Source organism: Sceloporus occidentalis, unplaced genomic scaffold, assembly GCF_023333645.1.
Source record: "Sceloporus occidentalis isolate IW3139 unplaced genomic scaffold, rSceOcc1.0.p SCAF_14, whole genome shotgun sequence".
Lineage (NCBI taxonomy): Eukaryota > Metazoa > Chordata > Lepidosauria > Squamata > Phrynosomatidae > Sceloporus > Sceloporus occidentalis.
Genome location: NW_028316994.1, coordinates 1,046,464 through 1,068,936, shown reverse-complemented (window position 1 = coordinate 1,068,936; position 22,473 = coordinate 1,046,464). Strand labels below are relative to the sequence as shown.

The following is a 22,473-nucleotide window of genomic DNA, read 5'->3' as shown; positions in this document are numbered from 1 at the left end:
CCAACAATGTGGGGAAATTCCAAAAAAATAAATAAATTGGTGGTCACTCCTTATTGTTTCCAAAATTTTGGCCATGTTTGTGCACGCCATTGTCCATTAAAATAGAGCCCCAAACCTAAGAAACCCGCTGCATCAGAACTCATGTGTAAAGCCCCCTGCAAACGCAAGGTCTTGCGCCAGAAAGAAACACCATTAAATGAATCCAAAAAAGTCAGCCAAACCCGCAAATCCTCTTTGATGTCTGCTGTAATTTTGACCTTATGGTGGGGACGTTTGATGCCCACTGTAGCCATACAGAGGCATCTCAAAAAGACCCTCCCTGGGGCCACCACTCTGTATGCAAAATTAAGATGGCCAATGAGTTGTTGGATTTCTTTAAGGGTGGCCTTCCAGGCCTCCAAAAACACCACTATGTGGTCCTTAATTTGGGTCAGGTTGTCCAGTGGCAGCCTGGAACACTGCTGAATCATGTCAATTTCTATTCCCAAGAATTTGAGACAAATGATGGGGCCCTCCATCTTCTCATGAGCTAATGGAACTCCTGATTGTCAGTAAGCAAGGCAAATTGTTACATGAGAAAAGCACACAGCCCCCATCCCCGCCCAGCCAACAAATAGAATATCATCTAGGTAATGGACCACACTTTGCAGCCCAGACTGAAATTTAATAGCCCATTCCAAAAAGGTGCTAAAAGTTTTGAAAGCCAAGCAGAAAACAGAGCAACCCAGTGGAAGTGTTTGGTCCATGTAGACTTTACCTTCAGAAGAAAACCCCAGTACTTAAAATCATAGGGATGAACAGGCAGCAACTGAAATGCTGACTTAATGTTGCATTTGGAAAGTTCAGCAGCTGCACCCCTGCTGCACACTATGGCCAAAGCAGAATCAAAAGATGTATATTACACCATGCAGAGCTCCTGGGGTATCACATCATTAACTGATCCTCTGCGAGGAAAGGACAAATGGTATATTATCCTAAATTCCCCAGAAGTCTTCTTGGGAACAATTCCCAGTGGTGACACCCTAAAATTTGCTCATCTCCATTACTAAGCTGAAGAGCCAGCATTGTCAGAGACTACTCTGTGGGTCATGACTGCACAGAATGCTGTTTACCTTCTCACTGAAGTGGTACCTATCTATCTACATTCAAAATGTTACCAGATAATAATAATAATAATAATAATAATAATAATAATAATAATAACAGAGTTGCAGTCTATGCAATCATGTTAGGAGATTTTTTAGTTGCTTTGGGATTTTCCATACAGCCGCTTGAATATCTTTGTTCCTTAGGCTATAAATGATGGGATTCAAAACTGGAGGCAAGACTGTATACAAAACAGCTGAAACAAGGTCCACTGTGGGAGAGGAAAGCGATTTAGGCCTCATGTAGGAAAACACAGCAGTGATCATAAATAAAGAAAAGACTGTCAAGTGGGGAGTGCAGGTTGAGAAAGCTTTGTGCCTGCCTTGAACTGACTGAATCTTCAGCACAGCAGAGAAGATGTAGCCATAGGAAACAAAGATGAATCCAGCAATAAATGAGTCTAAAATCATACCAAGGGCAAAAATCAAAACTTGATTAACTCTGGTGTCACTGCAAGAAATCTTTTGTAATTGGGGGACATCACAGAAGTATTGCTGAATAACATTGGAATCACAGAAATGTAACTTGAAAGTCATACTAGTTTGTAATGCTGCATGGACCAAGTTGCTAATCCAGGAAGCTGCTGTCATTCGGATGCATGCATCCCTGTTCATGATTAGGCTATACTGCAAGGGGTGGCAGATAGCTACATATCGGTCATAAGCCATAACCGTAAGTAAGGTGAGCTCTGAACCTGTAAAGATGATAACTAAGAAAACCTGGGCCACACATCCAGCAAAAGAAATCAGTCCATTGTTTGTCCCAGAAATAGCTATGGATTTTGGAACAGTGGTTGAGATGAAGCAGATGTCTGAGAGTGACAAGTTGACCAAGAAGAAATACATCGGAGTATGAAGATTGTTGTTGAGAGCCACAGCTAGGATGATGATCAGATTTCCCATTATGGCTATTAAGTAAATGAAAAGAAACATCACAAAATGCAAAACTTGCATGCTATATTCATCAGAAAATCCCATGAGAAGGAATTCTGTCACAGAAGATGTGTTAGGACTCATATGCTCCTCAGTCTTTCTGCTGAAAAGTATTAATGATAGACAATTAGTGAAGAAAATAATAGCAAAGATAAACAATCATTTTGCGATGTTGAAAATATCCACCTATTGCTGAACTACATATTGAATTATCATTATTCACACTGCTTTAACTGCCCTGGCTCAAAGCTAGGGAATTGTTTTCCTATGTTTTTACTTGTGGTGTGTTGTGTTTTATTTTTATTATTCTTATGTTTGTTGTTACCCGCCTCGATCCAATACAGGGAGAGGCGGGATACAAATAATAATAATATTATATTATTATGGGAATTGTAGTTTTGTAAGATATTTAGACTTCCCTGTCATAGAGCTCTGGTACTACAACAAAATACAATCCCCAGGATTCCCTAGCACTAAACTAGGGCAGTTAAAAAAGTGTCAGACTGGATTATTTCTGCAGTGTGTTTTGGATCATCATCATCATCATCATCATCTGTATATTTTTATGTGAATAAAAATAAAATCATCATCAATTTATTTACTTATTTATTACATTTATATGCCACCTTTCTCTGAGAAAAAGACCCAAGGTGGCTCACAGATAAAATATTATTGTTGTTGTTAATATTAGTATTAGTATTGGGTAACTTTCATCATAATCTGTGTTTGTTTACTTTTTCCTCCCTCTTCCTGTTCCACACCCCAGTTCAGAAACTAAACTCCAAGGCTAATCCCGAGAACAGTTGATAATTTGTGGATTTTTAAAAGATTATTATTACTTGCTAATCTTAGTGAAAGGAAATTCATCTGAACAACATCCCCATAGGAACAGAGAGTTCACTGTTATGGCATAAAGGATCTTGATTGAGCCTTACCTTATTTTTGGAATATAACATCCCAGTTTCCAAATGTAGCTGTGAATAGAAAGTTTATTAGGAAAGATGCTTGTTTGCACAGTTCCTTCTTGTCATATAGTCAGCCTCTTTGTATTAGGTACTTTTGAATACTGGTACAATCCACAAAACTACCCGAATTAAGAATCCAAAATGAGAATTGTATAGAGCACTGCCATATTATTGGTGATTTTAGTGGTAGATATCTACTAGCATGCCCTCAACTAACACAGTTAACCCTTGCTAAAGATGGAGGGGGTACATCACATAAACTTTTTACTTTTTGAAATCTATGGCGGGTTATAGATCGCTGAAAAGCAGCGGTCTGGCTCCGCCGCTGCTTGCAGCATCCGGGAGCTGCAGCCTTTAAATAGCGCGGCTCCTGGACACTGCAGAGGAGGAGTGCGGAAATCATGCTCCTTCTCAGGCCCCGGAAGAGGCGCTGCGAGTTCCAAAGGGCGCACTCACGGCGTCACTTCCGGTGTGCCATGTGCGAATGCAGAGCGTCCGTTACGTCAAAATGGCGGCGCCCGTATGAACAGGGTGCCGCCATTTTGTATGGACTGAGTCTGTGATAGGGCAAGGGGCGTCTAGAAGAGACGCCCCTTTTCCAAACTGGGACGTCCTTGGGACGTCCCTAATGGCGGTTTGTAACCTGCCTATATATTTATGCAGAAATCCACACTTTGTCACACAGGATGCCAAGCAAGATATGAGTTATGTGGAGGGGCAGGCATTAAACAAGCCTAAACAGAGGTCTTTGGAGATCTTAAAACAGAGGCTGGATGGGATGCTTTGATTGTGATCTCCTGCATGTCCCTTGTGGTCTCTTCCAATTCTATGATTCTATGGTTCAAAGATTATAGTTTTTGAGGGAGCTGAAAGTGGTTTTATAAACAGGTTAATACTTCTGATATGCATATGTACAGTGTGCACTACAGTTAACAAAGCCTTCTCATCCTGCATTTAGTTTAATTAGAATCTGTTCTTTGCCATCAATCATACTGGAGGCAAAGGACACCTTAAAAATGGCATGTGTGTGTGAAAGAACAGAATCATTTGAGAGAATCTTCACGTTCATGCCATAAGAACAATATTAGATAACCAGACAGATCCTTCATATAGTTCATCTGTGCAAAAAGAAATCAGATGCCATTCATACCTTTTCATTAGCTATAAAAAACAAGCAAGCAAGCAAATGAACAAACAACACTTTGTTGGAGAGGCTACTTTGCAATTATGAGCTATGGTGTGACTTTTTTCTAATAAGAATTCCATAACAGTATATGAGAATCACAGCATTCTTGGTCTTTGACCCAGGGATATTGAAAGATAAGGGAAATCATCAATCATACAGTGTCAGTTTCCCTGTATTATATTTCAAAGTTGTCCTGTATCACTCTGAAACATTCACCTATTACATTCCTTTACCTTAAAATCAGAAATAACGAAGGAAAAAAACTCTTTCCTTTGATGATATAATTATGATCTTTCTACTGATTTTGCTGTTGTACTCAAACCATTAGTCATTTTAGAATGGAAATGCTAAGCAAACAGGCTACTTCTTTACTGAGGATAATTCTACTTGCCTTTGTGTTTTGCTTGAAAGATTAGAGTGACAATGATCTTCAGTTTGATCTTCTTTGAGGAGATAGAGGAGGAAGAGATGGCATGCTCTGTTATCTGTGGTGCTATGGGAAATCACTCCTTGGAAAAAATAAAAACTCTCTTCTTCTACAATATAATTCTGATCTTTCCATTGATCCTACACTTCTATCCACTATTGTACTGTCTTCTTAGAATAAATATCCTGAATGAACATGTTTCATCATCTTTCCTGAGGATTTTCCTTGAGCCTGGAAGACAAGAACATCAGGTTCATTGTGTGTCATCGATGAGAGATTATGTGTGCTATGAAGAGACAGAGAAGGAAGAGCTTGCATCATCTCAATTTACTCTGTTGTTTCAAGGGATCAGTCCTTGGAGAATGTCACAGATCCCACGATGAAAGATCCAATTTTCAAAAGATGTGGCACAGCACCTAACTTTCCTTTTGTTTATTTGTCACATAACTTGAAGATTCAAACTTTAGTCCCAGATGATTATAATGATCAGTTATCAGATGGTATGAGAAATGGCTCCTGCTAAAATTGAGTCCTGAAACTATTTTCTAATTGATATCAAGTAACTTAATCATTAGTCTCTGAGATGAATAATTTGTCCCCCCCCCCCCCCCCATCTACATTGTAAATTACGCTTTAGTAAGCTTAGCGATGCAAAAACTGGTGAAAATGAAGTGTTTGCAACTGTAGACAGAGTTTTGACATTATTCATAGGAGAGTTCAGCATTTCCCATGGGATCAAACAAGGTTTACTTTTAACATAGTTTTTTGTGGGTTTTTCAGGCTATGTGGCCATGTTCTAGAAGAGTTTCTTCCTGATGTTTCGCCAGCATCTGTGGCTGGCATCTTCAGGGAATGCTTGCCTGGAAAGGAGTTGGGTATACAGTATATATTGTGTGACCTGGAAATGCAGGAGTGATTTGCATGTGGATTGTTCTGTTGCTAATGGCAGACCTCAGGGTGAGAGGGTCTGCAAAAGAGGATTAGTGTCTGCTTGATTAGTGCTCATTGTCTGCTGAAAAACCCTGACCCTGGGAGATTTCTCATTTGCATTTATTGAGTCTTCATCTTGCTATTTTTCAGGAATGGAAACCAAACTTGTTTACTTTAAGGGTTTCCTCTTTCCTGTTGAAATTGAACAGGTGTTTGGATTTCAATGGCTTCCCTGTGCATGATACTTGCCCAAGGTCACTCAATGGGTTTCATGGCCAAGTGAGGAATCAAACTCTGGTCTCCAGAGTCATAGTCCAATGCTCAAACCATTATGTCACATTAGCTCTATTAGGTACGACTATATAAGACTGCAGTACTAGTGTGATTTCAACTGCATGACTAAAAGCATGCAAGGATGTTTCAATGGCAATACAGACATAACAAAGGGAATTGCTATTGTCTTTATTTAAATAAGGTGTTAATATAAATATACAATATTCTTCCCATCATGATAATTAAAGATTTTTTTTAATCATATAAAATACAGTTTTCATTAGAGATACTTATTTTGGAAAATGACCCATGTCTGCTCAGGATGATTCAAAGCCAGTGCATTTAACTTGAGTCCCAGACTCCAGTCGAGCTACAGAAATTCTTAAATTTCCTGCTTCCCCTTGACTATCACTGGAAATATCAATATGCCATTACCATTTGCACTCATCCTCAAAATTAGATCAAACTGGCAGATTTAGTACACATTTAGGAGGAAATTGCACCTACTGAATTCAAAGAGGTAGGAACAAGGGGCCTTGCCATATGTGTCTTTAAAAACAAAACAATACAAATCTCACCTTTTATTTATTTCAGTTTCACAAACAACATTAAACCAACCACAATAACAGAGGTTCAACCAGGCTTTTGATACAAGTGAAAAGAAAAATACATATATGGTACACTTAAAGGGCAATCCCATCAGGGTAGTTATCCAGGTGGCATTGTATATTTCCAACTAGTATGAACACAACATTCACTGAAGAAGACTCTCTTGATGGGGTTGGGGTAAAAAAGTCTATCCATAAGTCAGCAGTTCCAATGGTGGTAGAGCAAATGCAAGGTCAGGGTAATATCATCAATAAGAGTTTATCAGTTCTTATAAAAGGAATGTAATGTCTTTTATTCTTTTTAAGGGTTGATGGTGTAAGAATGGTTTTCAAGTAGCCTTGTGTGCCAAACTCACTCACCATTTTTCCAGAGTTAAATCACCCATCTTCCAACCAGCAGCTATTTCATTTCTTGCAGCATAGAAGCATTTCTATGTTTCAGAACACTGTTTTCTATTGTTTCTAAGTGGAGTAACAAAAGTGCAGAACAATTGAGCTTTTAATGGACCTGTCACTTACTTTTAAAAAAATTATTACTTGAAGGTGGAGGTCTTTAAACAGAGGCTGGATGGCCATCTGTTGGGGATGCTTTGACTGAGAGTTCCTGCATGGCAGAATGGGGTTGGACTGGAAGGCCCTTGTGGTCTCTTCCAACTCTCTGATTCTATGATTCCAAGAAATGGGAAGAAATTTTCAGATCTTGATGCCTTTTCTGTGGGCATCAAGACTACCAATTTTGGGGTGAATGTGTAGGGAGATTTTTGTGCAAGACCAGTTTTATCACTTGGAAGATGCCCCCTCCCCACCAATATTGCATCTTCCTTGTGGATCATTGCCAAGAAAATGAAAGATGGCATAAAGGTTGTGTTAAATAACAAACCCACAAAGTTTCAGAATGATAGGGCTAGCAAATCATGTTCAGCGTGTCTTCCAATTTTGAAGAGAAGAGAAAATAATGATGAAAACATCCTCCTATTTTCTTCTCTCACACAGGGACAAGTAATTTCGACATTTTTCCCTACTGCACAGGAAAACCCCAGACATATTTCTATGTCGTTCTTGTCTGCTATTCACACATAAGAAAATATTTCAGATCTTATTCTGTGCAGAAATACACATTGGTAATTTGCATGGAAATCATTGGTGTTTTGTGTGGAAAATATGTTTTTTGTACACACACACACACACACACTGTTTCTAGATACACACATATGTGTGCTAAAATACATTTTGCAAAGAATTCAGCAATTTTCCATACAACATTCATCCCAAAACACAGTTGGATTTCTGGAAACTGGAAGTTTTTGCATGAATTGTGTGAAATTTTATTGACACCTGCAATTTTTGCACAGAAATTCATGTATGTTTCTAGAAACTGTGTTTTGTGCTAAAGTGTGATTTCTGTAGATAACACATTTTAATGCAAAAAACAAATGCTGTTTACAGAAAGTTCTTCCCACAAAGCATGAATATTGGGGTACCCCTCATAGAATATGCCATAGGAATATAAAACAGATTTTTCAGACACTCAACTCCATTCATGTCCCAAGCAGGATATTTTCGATGGAAAATGATATTAAAGTTGTTAATTTAGATGACCAACTCTTTGCCTTTCTCAAGTTGAAATTAAAAACAAAAATTAAAGAAATATCTACCTTCAGCTAGATTTTGAGAAAAACCTACTTCATCTCATGAAGCGACATAACTTGTCAGAAGTTACTTTGTTATACTTCAGACTTTGAATAAACCCACTGAACATTTATAACTTAGTAGGTTATAACCAATACACATAGATATCTAGACTTATTGGCAGGGTTATCAATTTTTATATTGTTTGGGAGGAACTCACTTGCTTTGCATACATTTCTTTGAATCTCCACCTAAAGAGGTGGCAATCCCACAAACAAAGTCTGTCTAGACTTATGGTGAAACCTTCTATCTATGATATTAAAATTACATGCCAACATACTGCCAATCTACAAATACAGTGAACAAAGAAAATGTTTCCCTATCTTTCTGACAACAGAAATCTTTTATAAACCCTCCTGATGGCATTCTTCATCTCACTATTCCTCAGTGTGTAAATAAGGGGATTTAACATTGGTGTGATCACTGTATAGAGGGCAGAAAGAGCCTTGTCTGCTACAAATTCTTGGAATGGTCGAGCATAGATGAAAATACAGGGTATAAAATGGATGCATACTACTGTAATCTGGGCCCCACAAGTAGAGAGAGCTTTCATCTTCCCTTTGGTGACATGTACTCTTATTTTGACCAAAATGATTGTATATGATGCAATGAGAATGATGAAAATAATGATAGTGAGAAGACCACTATTAGAGAACATTAGCATCTCTATAACAAATGTGTCTGTACAGGCCAGTTTCATCACTTGTGGAACATCACAGTAATAGTTGTTCAAGATGTTGGGTCCACAGAATGGCAGTTTCATTATTAGAGTTACCTGGACAATGGAATGGACAAACCCACCCAGCCATGCTCCTGTCACCAACCCTACACATAAAGCATGGTTCATTATGGTGGGATACTGAAGTGGTTTATGGATAGCCAGATACCGGTCTAATGCCATCACCATAAGAAGGAAAATTGCAGCACCCCCAGTGAAGTGAAAGAAGAACATCTGTGTCATGCACCCACCAAAAGAAATAACCTTCTGCTGTGAAGCCAGGTCCCACAGCATCTTTGGCACTGTGACTGAAGATTCACTGAGGTCTATGAAAGCCAGGTTTCCCAGCAAGAAATACATTGGGGCACGAAGCTGGTGATCAGTGATCACTGTTGTGATTATTGTGAGATTGCCAAGCCAAGTAGTAACACAGACTGTGAGGACCACTAGAAAGAGGACATATTGTAGATGGTGGTTTGCTGTAAGGCCGATGAAAATGAATTCCGTCACAGTGCTGGTAAAATTCTCTGGCTTCATTATTAACACACTGAAATCAAAATACAACAATGAATTACAAATCAATCCATTGTATTTCCCCTTCTTTTTATTTTGTTCACTGATGATACTAGTGAATAATTTTCAATAAACCTGTGAAGTATTCTTTTTCCCCCTATTTGATTCCCCCCCCCCATTTGAAATTAAAAAATAACATTTACTTTTTACCCTCAATAAAAAGCAACATATAACAGTGAGCTGGATTGGCAGGTTTCTTTCTTGTAGCACTCTTCTTTTTCTTTTTCCTTTTAAACCAGGCCTCCATGGTTTATCAGCTGGAGCCAGTCACAATATGGTTCCATTGATTGTGGTTTACTGGAGGTGGCAGACTCCCCCTCTTGTTTCTCCTGACCTGCTGTCCCACTAGCCTTCTCACTCTCCCCTTCTGTATCCCCACTGCTCTCATCACTCATATTAGGAATTAGTTTGGGTTATTATCCAGTCCACCTTTAACATCATCTTCTCAAACCACCCATTATCCCCTTTCACTCATCAGTCCCCTTGCAAATCTCATTGCTATTAACACTTTCCTTCTATTACACTTACTGAGCTGCAATTGCAGTCTGGTTTCCTTTATATTTAATTCAAGACTGATAAGAAAGGTAATAATGTTCATCATCATCATCATCATCATCATCATCATCATCATCATCATCATTCATCTCATAGTTGATGTGGGTGTTACAAGCCCGTAAAGTTAGGGACAATACAGATGGGCAGAAAGGGTGGGTGAGACACTGCTCCCGTGGATCATTGCTGTGGTGACTGCACATTGCGGCAATGATGTGCCATGAAAAAGGAACTGCAAAATGTGGCTCCTTTGTCCGCTGTTGCTGACATTAGTGCCCTGGAGCAGCGTGGTGACGGACCTTGTGCACCACGCCATTTGGACATGGTACATGAGGGATGTCATCACTGTGCACATGTGCGTGAACACATGCGTGCCAAAATGGCGCCCGGACAGCACAGTAGGGTTTGGGAGCATGTGGACACGCCGCTCTCCCAAGCCCTAAAATCATCCCCAGGCCAGTGCTTTGCACCAGTCTGTATCTAGTTGTAACTGACTGTAGGGGATGGTGCTCATCTCTGTGTCTAAGCTGAAGAGCCAGCATTGCCCAAGGACTGCACTGGTGGTCATCTGACCAGCATGACAGTACTAAACGCTGTTACCTTCCCACTGAGAAGTGGTACCTATCTAGCTACTTGTATTTGCATGTTTTCACACTGCTAAATTAGCAGAAGCTGGGACTAGTGACAGGAGCTTATCCCTATCATGCAGTACCTGGGCCTCAAACTGCCTGAACTTAAACTCAGATCTATAGCCTCACCCAAATCAGCCCTCATCTATTTTCATTCATCTTTGAGTAGAATATGTGTAGAACATTATATTTAATTTAATGCATTTTTCTTTTTAATTAATGTTGACAGTTGCGACAATTTTGTGAAACAGGCAGTAATCAGAAAGATAAAAAGTGGTGGGATTAAACAGAAAGGGAATGTGGCCAAAAGAGAGCTATGCAGAAGGCACAGCTCTATCACTGCTAACCTCTTTGAACTACAACAAGATATTTATAAGTGCAACTATTTGCTGTGATTGGGATGGACCTCCTGAAGATCAAAGTCACACATAACTTGGGGATTTGATCCAAGCAGCAGCACTGGAAAACTGACATTTAATCCTTTCCTGTGTGGCATTTATCCACCTACCTTATCAAGGAGTCTTGATAATCAAGAAGTAGACAGGAATACAGAAAAGTTCTCTTTTTTGGAATGCAGGATCTTATCTGGTATGTTCCAAACATATAAGGCTGAGATAGCTGTTGCCATGAAAAATATCTGTATTTATAATATACATAATAAGTGAATATCTTCTATGGGGATGGGTGACAAGTTTTGATAATACATTCTCAAAGTGTACACAATTCCAATATGAAGAATATGAAACAGGCAAATGTATGCCCATGTTATATTCATCTAATACACTTAACAAGTTCCTTCTGCATCTGTCCTTCAAGAGCATCTGTGGGATAGGGATCTATACTGAAGACAAAACAGGCATCTTCGACTGTCAGCATTTATTATTGATGTGGATAACCTGGCTTCAATAATTCAATAAGCCCCTGATTACAGTACTGCATTGCACTCTTTTAGGTGCTGATCTTGCAGATATTATAGAGACTGAAATGCAAAGTGCAGCAGCTAGACTGCTGATTGGAAGAGCTAGTAAAAATATGTTTAAAATCCACTTTTAAAAGAATGGCACTGGGTGCCAGTGTATTTCTGATCTTGCTTTATTCTACATCTGAATTTTGAAAAAATTGTAAATGCAGATTTTTCAAAATTGAGCTGAAGCCCAATAATAATAATAATAATAATAATAATAATAATAAATCTTCCATCTCTAATCGTGGAGGTCCAAGTAAAATGAGGTACATCTTACAAGCCTGAAGTCGGTTCACCTCTTTTGTATGCTACAGTGAAATTTTACCCAGATAGGCATCTTTCCAGTTCAATATGCCTGGGTTAGAAGAAACATGCTATCTGCATTCTCACTGAGCCACCAGAAATAGTAATAGTTTGAACTTTCAGGATGAATTTTCTGGCTAATGAGAAAGGGGCAGCCCCCCCCCCCCCAACATACACACACCAAATCTTGACTAGCGTGTCAAAACATTATCCCTACTCTTGGAGTTTTCTTTAAAATTGTCAGAAAATGACAGCAAAGCGGAGTTTCAACAGTGAATTTTCCCCTCTTTCTAACTTTCCTTGAATTCAGCAAAATAATCCCAGTTTTACTACCTGAAAAGGTGACAGTCATCTGAAACCTTACTGACTTATTTATTGGTATTTATGGCTGGAATCCTGCTGGTGACATACACAGGCATAACTGGTATAATCCAGTGGTAGTTGAGAGACATGAGAAGGTCTAGGGCACCATTTAGTTGCAGTTTTATAGTTAGGAGAGAGAAAGAGCCATGATTCTCCTGGGTGTTTAGTGCATTCACTGGATGTCTGGAAGAGTACTAGGTCCTTTTTCTGTCCTAGCTGCAAACAACAGTCAGATAGTCCCCCAGCCATTGATCGGCCATGAAGGTTTACTCCAACATTGGGCAGCTTCATTTTGCAGCTGGCAACAGCTAAACAGGCCTAGCCACAAGCAGAATTATCCTGCCAGAGTTATGCCCCATCAACCTCCCTACAGAATCTTAGCCTGAGCCAACAAATTTATTCAAATTCTGCCCCAAAACATAACCAAAACAGGTTTAACTTTTTAAAGACAGGAAAGAGAAGAGACAATAACAGATAGAGCACAAAAGCACCTGCAATGTTTTGGTTGAAATTTAGCAGATCTAATTCCCTGCTAATGGGCTACTGTGCAGGAAATATTTTGACAAACATGAACATAAAGTTATTGCCATTTTTAGTTGAAATACTAGTCAGTACGGGGGGCAAATCTTCAGATTTTCTAATCTTGACTCAGGGTTCCTGAGTTTTGTGTTTAGTGCCCATCATTTATAAATCAAGTATGTGCACACAGAGAGACACAATTACACCATCTCCCTATCTATTGTATGATACCTTCTTGAATTCCTACAAAAATGATAGAATATAATCAAATTATGCAATATGATCAAATCAGTTCATAATCAAATCTTCCCCAGTCCCATTTGACCTTACCTGTTCTGCATTCAATGCCAGTTGTCTTGAGTTGATGCTGAACACTTTGCAAGACCTTCTTTGGAATTCTACTTCATTTACATAAATTCCAACTGGAATTAAATCTTACAAAGAGTGTTGTGTTGTTATACAATGTAAGTGTGCATGAGCAGAAACCCATGCAACTCCCATATACTTGGGGAACTGAGGTTGCTAACTTTTGATAAAACTCATTTAAGTGTTTTTGAAGAATCCAGTCTTTATTCATCAATGTTGTTGCTGTGTGCCTTCAAGTCATTTCTGACTCATGGCAGCCCAAAGGCAAACCTATCATGGGGCTTTCTTAGCAAGATTTGTCCAGAGGAGGTTTGCCCTTGCCTTTCCCTGAGGCTGAGAGCATGCGATTTGTCCAAGATCACCCCACTGGTTTCATGGCTGTGGGGAAATCAAACCCTTTTCTCCAGAGTCATAGTCCAACATTCAATCCACTAGACCATGCTGAATACTGCTCAGTACTGCAATTAAATTCCAAACAAAAAGAATACTAAAGTTTTAAGAAAGGTTTACTGTATAGTGATGTAAATCTTCACTGTCACATGCAAGAACAAATAATTTCTATACCTTTCATTTTGCTGTGGGAGAACACAATGATTTCTGCACAGTTTTTGATCAGAATTCAGGCACTTTGCATAGAAATACACATGGTTTTCTGTGCTAAAAAGTGATTTTTATGCACCGCCTTCCTTTTTCACAGAAAGCTATTGTTAGCATCCTATTAGTCAGTTACAAGGTCATAATATTGTAATTATTTCCTATTTACATTTACAACCATGGTGCCATTACCACAATTATAAATGCCCCTGAAACTCACTTAACATTCAGGCAGCTATACTAAGTGTTGAACTTCTGGACACTGCCTAGCAGGGATGAATTTTGAGGTGGGCTTTTTGGAGTCAGATCCAGAGTCATATTGTAGCCATGGCACTGTAGCTAAGTGTCTAATACAAGGTTTTGGCCTGTATGTATTTATGTGCAAGTGAATTATCTTGGAAAACTTCCCAAAGTGTGAAGGAATTTGTCACTGCTCTGTTCTTCTTGAAAGGGTTTTCCAGTTATTGGGGAAATCTTTTTTTTTTTTTAAGAAACTGAATACAAACAAATGCAAACGAATGCAAATAAATATTATTTCTATCCCTCTTACAGAATGTTGCATGGAACAAGAGTGGTATGGGTGATGATGCTATCGTTAATGTGATGATGCCATTGTTCATCCCCTTTCAGAAATGGAAGAATCATTCAGACCATATGTAGGCATAAATCTTTCCTGTGAATTAACTGTCCCCCATTAAATCATTGGCAGACTTGTTACAAGACCACAACATCTGTAATTTAAGAGTAAATCACCCAGACCTAACACTGTGCTGTTATATGTACTGCCAACAGCAGCTATCCCATATTTTTTGCAAAATCTTCCCGGATTCAGATTTCCCCTAAACTCCATGACTTTAGAGAGTTCATAATACCGGTTGACCCTAAGGATCTTTCAAAGATCAACCTCTGAGTCTCAAGATCTATGGAACTAGTCTAAAGACACCTCTTCTATACAGTTAATCTTCAGTGCTCACCACAATGCTGTAATTTCTGTTGAATAATTCAAATGGCCTCCATGTCCTTTATAGGACATTAGGAGCTAAGTAAATTTGGGAAACCTAATATGTTTTAACCCCTGGAGTCTTTTTTCACAAAAAGAGAAGTGTTTTTGGTACTTCTTGTTCTGGGAAATAGTTTTTTATGGATTTAGAACTGTCTAGGGAGCATGTCAAAATTGTCTACCATACCCCAAGATGTCCATAGGGCAGTTTGATGGGTTTTTAAAAGTTTTGGTAAGGAGTGTATATGATATCTAAACTTTGGGTAGTTTGTCTGCTCCCTGTTGAGGGCATTGATCTCTTGCACAGGCCTGGAATATGTGTCTAGAAAAAAGAACATTATAATGCAGGCAGTGCAGAGTGAAGTCCCTGAGCAGCTTCATCATTCAGTCTAATACTGAAGAAAGAATGTTGAGTGTGTTACATTGAAGATTTTTTATATTTATATTATTATTATTATTATTATTATTATTATTATTATTATTATTATTTTCACACCAGCGCTTACTGTGGGTAAAGTGCCAGTAAAACATTCCTGAAGTGTAAGAGTGTGAAAGCCAATCGCATTTCTGAAATGTCAGTGAAGCATCCCCTCACTTCTACCATTCTTGAATTGTTTGCAGAGACAAACAGACCCTATATCTGCAGCCATTCTGAAGTAGGTTGTGGGGCCAATGTGAGAGCTATTAAATAGTGCCATGTTACAGAGTCAATCAGGTATGCTGGCTGACTATACACAGCAGAAATAAAGTATTTTGACATCACTTTAAATTGCAATCCTGGGATTTGTAATTTGACGAGGCACCAGAGCATTCTGACAAGCCAGGCTTAATGCCTCACCAAACTATACATCCCTGGATTCCACAGGATGGAGCCATGACAGTTAAAGTGATGTCAAACTGTTTTATTCCTGCAGTGTGACAATAGCCCACAAGTGTACAGACAGCTAACAAACCTAACTGACTATATAATATGGAACTATTTAATAGCTGACAGTCCACTTTATCTCAAAAGTGTTGTTAGTTTCTCTTTTGTGCTTTTATGGATATGGTGGTCATGTATAAATATCTAGTGCTATGTTGAATATTGATTCCATGCAGTTTTTTCTATAAACCTTCTCATTCAGATTTATAGGAAATAAAGTATTTTTACAGAAACATATCAAAGCATTTCTTAAATTTTTATGTGTGAATTCAGGGTGCTCATATTTTAGCTACAAGGTGATCATAGCATGGTGGTTTGGGTATACACAGTCCTGGCTTTCTGTTGTGACTTAATGTTTCTTCTATAGTTCCCCAGTGGCAGAGGTACCAATGCACAAAAATAAGGTAAGGTTAGGTAAAAAAGCTCCACTAACTTGGGCTCATTAATGAATGTGAAATAGAGCATTCCATCTTATCTGTACTTTGGATTGTTTAGTGCTGAACACTCTTTTGGACCAAAATGTATAACTTAAAAGTAAAAAAGAGGGAGAAATAAAGGCACCCAATTTTTTGACTTGCCTAATAATTTAGCCATATGTGTGCACCAGGCAGCCAAATTCTGACTCTGGCATAACATCCCTAATCATTCAATTTTTGAAAATCTTTTATTAAGATTACAAGTTACAAATGCAATACAAATGTAAACAGTAAAAACAAGCAAACAAAATATACAACCCTTCTCACAAAATTAGGGTATGCATTCACCCCCCCCCCCCCCCGATACAGTGTGCCTTCAAATCATTTCAGGGGGGTTTAGCCATTGCTTTTCTCTGATGCTGAGAGAGTGTGCTGCCTAAGGTTGCCTAAATGGCTTCCTTGGCCAAACAAGGATTTGATCTTCCAGAGTCCTAGTCCAATACTCAAACCACTATACCATGCTGGCTTTTGTTTCAGTTTTACCAATAGCTGTTTCTAAAATATTTTTGAAATACTGGCAAATGTAGCAAAAACAAAACAAAACAAAAACAAAACAAAAAACAAAAAAACACACCTCTTTTTAAAAAAGAGGTAAAATAACAAAATAGATTATTGAAATTTCTCAAACTGTTTGCCATCTACCTTTGTTTCTGGTTGACAACTTTAGACACTACACAAAGATTATACAGCGTGCCTGCTCCATAATCAGGGTGCCCCATACACGGCTTCCAGTTTACATGGAAGGCACGCTGCAACCCATTCAATGGCTCATGCACGCATAGTGCGCATGCGCCACACCATCGCAAGCACGAGCTCCATTCTATTGAATGTGGCTTGAGCTTACACAGTATTTGCCTTACCGGGGGGTGGGCGGAACGGATACCCACATAACGCAAGGCTCCATTGTACTACACAAAGATTTATATGCCTTGTCGTGCCTGGTTGCCAGGCCGGGAATTGTTTTGTCTGGAAAGTGTCAAAGGATTTTGCTCTAGGGAAATGGAGATCTAGGATGTGGACTGCAGCATTCAAAATATAAAGGCTATAAGAAATCTACAACTACAGATACATTTTAGGGCAATTGGCATTTATATATTTAATATATTAGTAAAAATTCTGAGGTTCTCTTCCTATCCCAAATTCATGCCAATATGTGTAATGATATTTTAGCTTGATATGCAATGCTTTCCTACTGAATACACTGAGAGCAAGATTAATGTAATAATCTGAATATTGGACTAGGACTTCAGGACAGCAAGGTCTGAATTTCCACTCAGTATGGAAACCAACTGGATGACTATGGTCAAATCATGCTCTCTCAGCCTTAGATGAATACAGTGGCAAACATCTTCTCAATAAATCTTGTCAAGAAAATCCCATGATAGATTCACTTTAGAGTCACCATCCTTCAGGGACCATGTGAGGACGCACAATATTACAAATGGAAACACACAGATTCTAAAGAATATCAATAAATGCAATATTTGTTTATATCTGAACATTCCAGTTGAGGAATGTATAGATATCTAACATACCTGACTGACTCTGTTATATGGAACGATTTAATAGCTAACAGTCAACTTTATGTTCACAAAAATTTTAATAGAGCCCCCCCCCCCCAATTTGTCTCAAATGTGTTGCTAGTTTATCTTTTGTGTTTGTATGAATATGGTGGTCATCTATAAATTTTTAGTGTTACGTTGAATATTGATTCCACACAGTTTTTCCCCTATAAACCTTTTCAATTCAGATTTATAGGAAAGAAAGTATTTTCAGAAACATATCAAATCGTTTCTTAAATTTTCATGTGTGAATTTAGGGTGCTTCTATTTTGGCTACAAGGTGAGCACAGCATGATGGTTTGTGAATGTTATTTTCATTCTACTATCACCTCTCTGGTGGTATGCACAGTCCTGGCTTTCTGTTGTGACTTAATGTTTCTTCTATAGTTCCCCAGTGACAGAGGTACCAATGCACAAAAATAATATCCCTAGGTAAAAATCTCCACTAATTCAGGCTCATTAGTGTATGTGAAACAGAGCAGTCCATCTTATCTGTACTTTGGCTTGTTTGGTGCTGAATGCTCTTTTGAAACAGAACTTAAAATAACAAAAGAAGGAGAAATAAAGGTGCCCCATTTTTTTTTTACTTGCCTAATCATATAGTCATATGTGTGCACCAGGCAGCCAAATTCTGACTCTGACATAAGATCCCTAATAATTCAATTTTTTTGAAAATCTTTTATTAAGGTTACAAGTTACAAATGTAATACAAATGTAAATAGTAAAAACAAGCAAACAAAATATACAACTCATCTTCTCACAAAATTAGAGTATGCATTTCCCCCTCCTGCTACTCTGTGCTTTCAAATCATTTCAGAGGGGTTTTGCCATTGCTTTTATCTGATGCTGAGAGAGTGTGCTGCCCAAGGTTGCCTAAATGGCTTCCATGGCCATCTCCCAGAGTCCTAGTCAAATACTCAAACTACTACACAATGCTGGCTTTTCTTTCAGTTTTACCAATGGCTGTTTCTAAAATATTTTGAAACACTGGCAAATGTAGCAAAAGAACTTTTTTAAAAAAGAGGTTAAATAACAACATAGAATGTTGAAATTTCACAAACTGTTGGCCATCTACCTTTGCTTGCGGTTGACAACGTTAGACACCACACAAAGATTATACTGCACAAAGATTTATATGCCTTGTCATGCCTGGCTGCCAGGCCGGGAATTGTTTTGGCTGGAAAGTGTCAAAGGATTTTGCTCTAGGGAAATGGAGATCTAGGATGTGAAATGCAGCATTCAATATATAAAGGCTATATGAAATCTACAATCTAAAAATACATTTACAGCAATTGGCATTTACATATTTAACATCTTAGTAAAAATTCTGAGGTTCTCTTCCTATTCCAAATTCATGCCAGTAATGATCTATTAACTCGATAAACAATGCTTTCCTGATGAATACATTGAGAGCAAGCATAGTATAATAATCTGAATATTGGACTAGGACTTCAGGAGAGCAAGATTCAAATCTTCACACAGTCATGGAAACCCACTGGGTGACTATGATCAAAAATCATACTCTCCCAGCCTTAGATGAATATAGTGGTATAAATCTTGTAAAGAAAATCCCATGATAGATTCACTTTAGGGTCATCATAATTCAAGCACAACTTGAGGACACACAATACTACAAATGGAGACACACAGAGTATAAAGAATATCAATAAATGCAATATTTGTTTATATCTGAACATTCCAGTTGAGGAATTGCATTGTAGAAAAGATATTGTGGATAACATTGAGGCCATTTTTGGTGCTTATTTTTTATACCTAAACTTAAATAAAAATAATACAGAAATTAAGATGCTGATGGGGAAAATGTCTTTTATACACAAAGTTGAATCTCTGAAATACATAAGTTAAACCTTTGGGGAAAAATGTTTTCCTAAATAATAGGAAGGTTAGAATATTTTGACCAACTGGGTTTTAAAAGGGTCTTCCTTCTAGTAGGCCAATGGACCTCCCAAGATCAACCAGCCAACAGAGATCCAATGAACAGAAGGCATCTCTTTGGTAAGGAAATAAACTTGTGTTAAAGAATAATTGTACTTCACAGACATTCAGGATTTTAATCCTATCAGTTAAAGGCAAGACAGTGGATATAAGGATTTTAGTGTTGGTCTCTTACTGTGGGAGATCAGGGTTCAGATCCCCACTAGTTCCTGGAAAACTGCTGGATGACCTTTGGCGTATCACACAGTCTCAGCCTCAATGAAAAGCAATGGTTACCCCCCACTTTGAACAAATCTTGCCAAGAAAACCTTGTGACTTTAGGGCCACCATACATAGGAAATAACTTGAAGACACAAACAAACAAAAAAATCAGTGAAAAGTGAAAAAAAATCTAATAACCAGTTAAGTTATCTTATTATTATTATGGCCGTCTGTTCGATGAATGCATTATGAATATTTCCGTTTTTCTGCAAATGAGAAGTTTTTTCAGGAATTTTCTAATGTTGTTTTTCATTTCTGTATTGCGCAAAGTGAAGATCATTGAATTCAGCATCGGTGTCAAAACACTATAGAGGACTGACGCAATTTTATCTCCTGGAAAGACCTTGAAAGGCCGATCATAAACAAACATCCCTGGGACAAAATTTAAACTCATGACTAAAATCTGTGCAGCACAAGTGGAAAGAGCTTTGTGTTGCCCCTCTGTAACATGTCTTCTAATTTTCACCAAGATAACAGTGTATGACACAAGTAAAGTGAAGAAGATTAATGTCAGGAGTAGTCCACTGTTACAAACCATTAAGATTTCTATGATGTGTGTATCACAACATGCCAACTTAATGAGCTGTGGGACATCACAGTAGAAATGATCCAGAATATTGGATGCACAGAAGGGTAGCTGAATAAGAATTCCGACCTGGACAATGGAGTGAGCAAAGCCGCCAAACCATGCTCCTGCTACCAAACCTATACAAACTCTTGGATTCATGATCACCAAGTATTGCAGTGGCTTGTAGATCGCTATGTATCTGTCAATAGCCATCACAACCAGCAGGAAAACCACTGCACCCCCTGTAAAATGTAAGAAAAAAACCTGTGCAATGCACCCATTGTATGTGATTGTATGAGTATGGGAGAGAAGGTCCCATAACATTTTGAGTAATGTGACTGTTGATTCACTTATGTCTACTATGGCCAAATTAGCTAACATGAAGTACATGGGTGTATGGAGACTGGGTGTGGTGATCACTGTAATAATAATGGTGAGATTTCCAAGCCAGGTTGTACTGTAGATAGCAAGGAAAAGGAAGAAGAGGAAAGTTTGTATTCTGGGATTCTGAGACAGGCCCAGGAGAATAAATTCTGTCACTGCTGAGCTTCTGTTCTCCATTACAGCATCCTCTTGGAGCAGAAGTTTCCCCCAGGAACATCTAGGGAGCATTAAAATCATGTCGTAAAATTTCTTTTCAAGCAATTCATTCATGCCAGTAAATATTAAATATTGGACGCTATTTCTGAAACTAGCTTGCAGATATGGAGCACCATACAAAGACAGTTTCGAATTAAAATAAGGCCAAGAAAACTCTACTCTGTCATCAGGGTAACTTCTGAGTAAATCTGTATCCCACTCAGTATTATCATCTCTAATTTGCAGCAATGGTTCTCTAGAGTTTCAGGCAGGATTCTTTCCTATGCCAAGTTGGAGGTCCCAGGTGTCGCAGGGTGAAGCTCCCACCAAGATTAAAAATTCCATTTTCTACTGAAAATGCTGCAAAATCTTCATTTATTTCAGCAACAGATACTAGTACAGCTTCCTCTCTCCCAGATGATTAATAACATAAGTACTATTATTGCACACCGAGTTCTTACTTTTGAGCAGCCCTATACATCTGCTTGTTAAATCCCAAGGCTGGGTTCAAACAGTGGCTCACTGTTCATGTAATGGTCTGTTACAAACAGGGAGGTGAGGGAGGCAGGAGAAGAAAACTGCCAGCTCCAGGCTGCCTATATCTCAAAAGCCAGGCTCTTGGAGGTGGTCAGGACTCCACAGAGCCCAAAGCACAGGAAAGGCAATTGTTCAAGCCATCCTTCTCACAGTACATTGGCTCTAAGGATGTCTCCCTTCTCAGACACCAGGGATTTTTGAAATAGGTGGTTTGGAAATAAAAATATACTATTCTCCTGCTGTCACTACACACTTTTTCTTCCATCCCTTGCCACTTCACTACTGCTATATTTTTCTTATTACTGCCACTTTTGCCTTTACTTCTAGCCTTACTACAATACACCAAAAATAAACAAATACATAAACAATATAAACTCTTCATATTGTTTTCAGGGGTTATAAAGATTCAGTCCTTTTGAAAACCAGCAGCCATAATGTCTTTTATGGTCTCTTGTTTCTTCATTGTCAAACACCACTTACATGCTTCTCTGCTAATATATATACCCCTACCTGCCTGAAACAAGTTCACTTGAGCTAATTATACATATGAGACCTTGGGATCCTATACTTTCTCTCCCCTTTATTTCCCTCGGTTATTCAGTTTTTCAACTTTTCAAATTTTAAGAATTTGATTAAAGAGGAATCATCCAGAATTTTTTAAAAAAGTGATGATGTGTTGACTCCAACCATGAAATAGTAAAGCTTGAATAGAGAGAATCAGAGCTCATCTCTTTCCATGTATGAAATAAAAGATTAATAACATCTAAAGGTTACTCTGGTGTTGCATCATGTACATCATGTGCCTATTAACAACGGAGGAAAAATTCATTTCAGTTTGTCTTTCCCCAGAATTTATCAGATTTGCATTTCCCAGA

General features: G+C 38.3%; 3 protein-coding genes across 4 annotated transcripts; all 3 read right to left on the bottom strand.

Annotated features, from left to right (window-relative positions):
• Nucleotides 1-1,223: 1,223 nt before the first annotated feature.
• On the bottom strand, nt 1,224-4,152 carry LOC149303444 (olfactory receptor 14A16-like). Of its 2 annotated transcripts, XM_089480169.1 has the most exons (2): nt 4,142-4,152; nt 1,224-2,157 (listed from the first exon to the last, which is right to left on the bottom strand). In XM_089480169.1, exons 1-2 carry the CDS (start codon nt 4,150-4,152, stop codon nt 1,224-1,226), a joined length of 945 nt encoding a protein of 314 aa, XP_089336295.1. The 2 variants fall into 2 exon arrangements, with proteins under 2 accessions (XP_089336295.1, XP_089336296.1); XM_089480170.1 differs by lacking the exon at nt 4,142-4,152 and having other exon boundaries at nt 1,224-2,183.
• Nucleotides 4,153-8,475: 4,323 nt separating this feature from the next.
• On the bottom strand, nt 8,476-9,411 carry LOC149303443 (olfactory receptor 4D1-like). Its single transcript, XM_089479975.1, has one exon. The coding sequence runs from the start codon at nt 9,409-9,411 to the stop codon at nt 8,476-8,478; it is 936 nt and encodes a 311-aa protein (XP_089336101.1).
• Nucleotides 9,412-20,074: 10,663 nt separating this feature from the next.
• LOC149303442 (olfactory receptor 4D1-like) lies at nt 20,075-21,043 on the bottom strand. Its single transcript, XM_089480713.1, has one exon. It carries the CDS (start codon nt 21,041-21,043, stop codon nt 20,075-20,077), a length of 969 nt encoding a protein of 322 aa, XP_089336839.1.
• Nucleotides 21,044-22,473: the final 1,430 nt, after the last annotated feature.

Excerpts from the sequence above, each read along its gene's own strand:
- LOC149303442 (XM_089480713.1), bottom strand. The coding sequence starts at position 21,043 with ATGGAGAACAGAAGCTCAGCAGTGACAGAATTTATTCTCCTGGGCCTG.
- LOC149303443 (XM_089479975.1), bottom strand. The coding sequence starts at position 9,411 with ATGAAGCCAGAGAATTTTACCAGCACTGTGACGGAATTCATTTTCATC.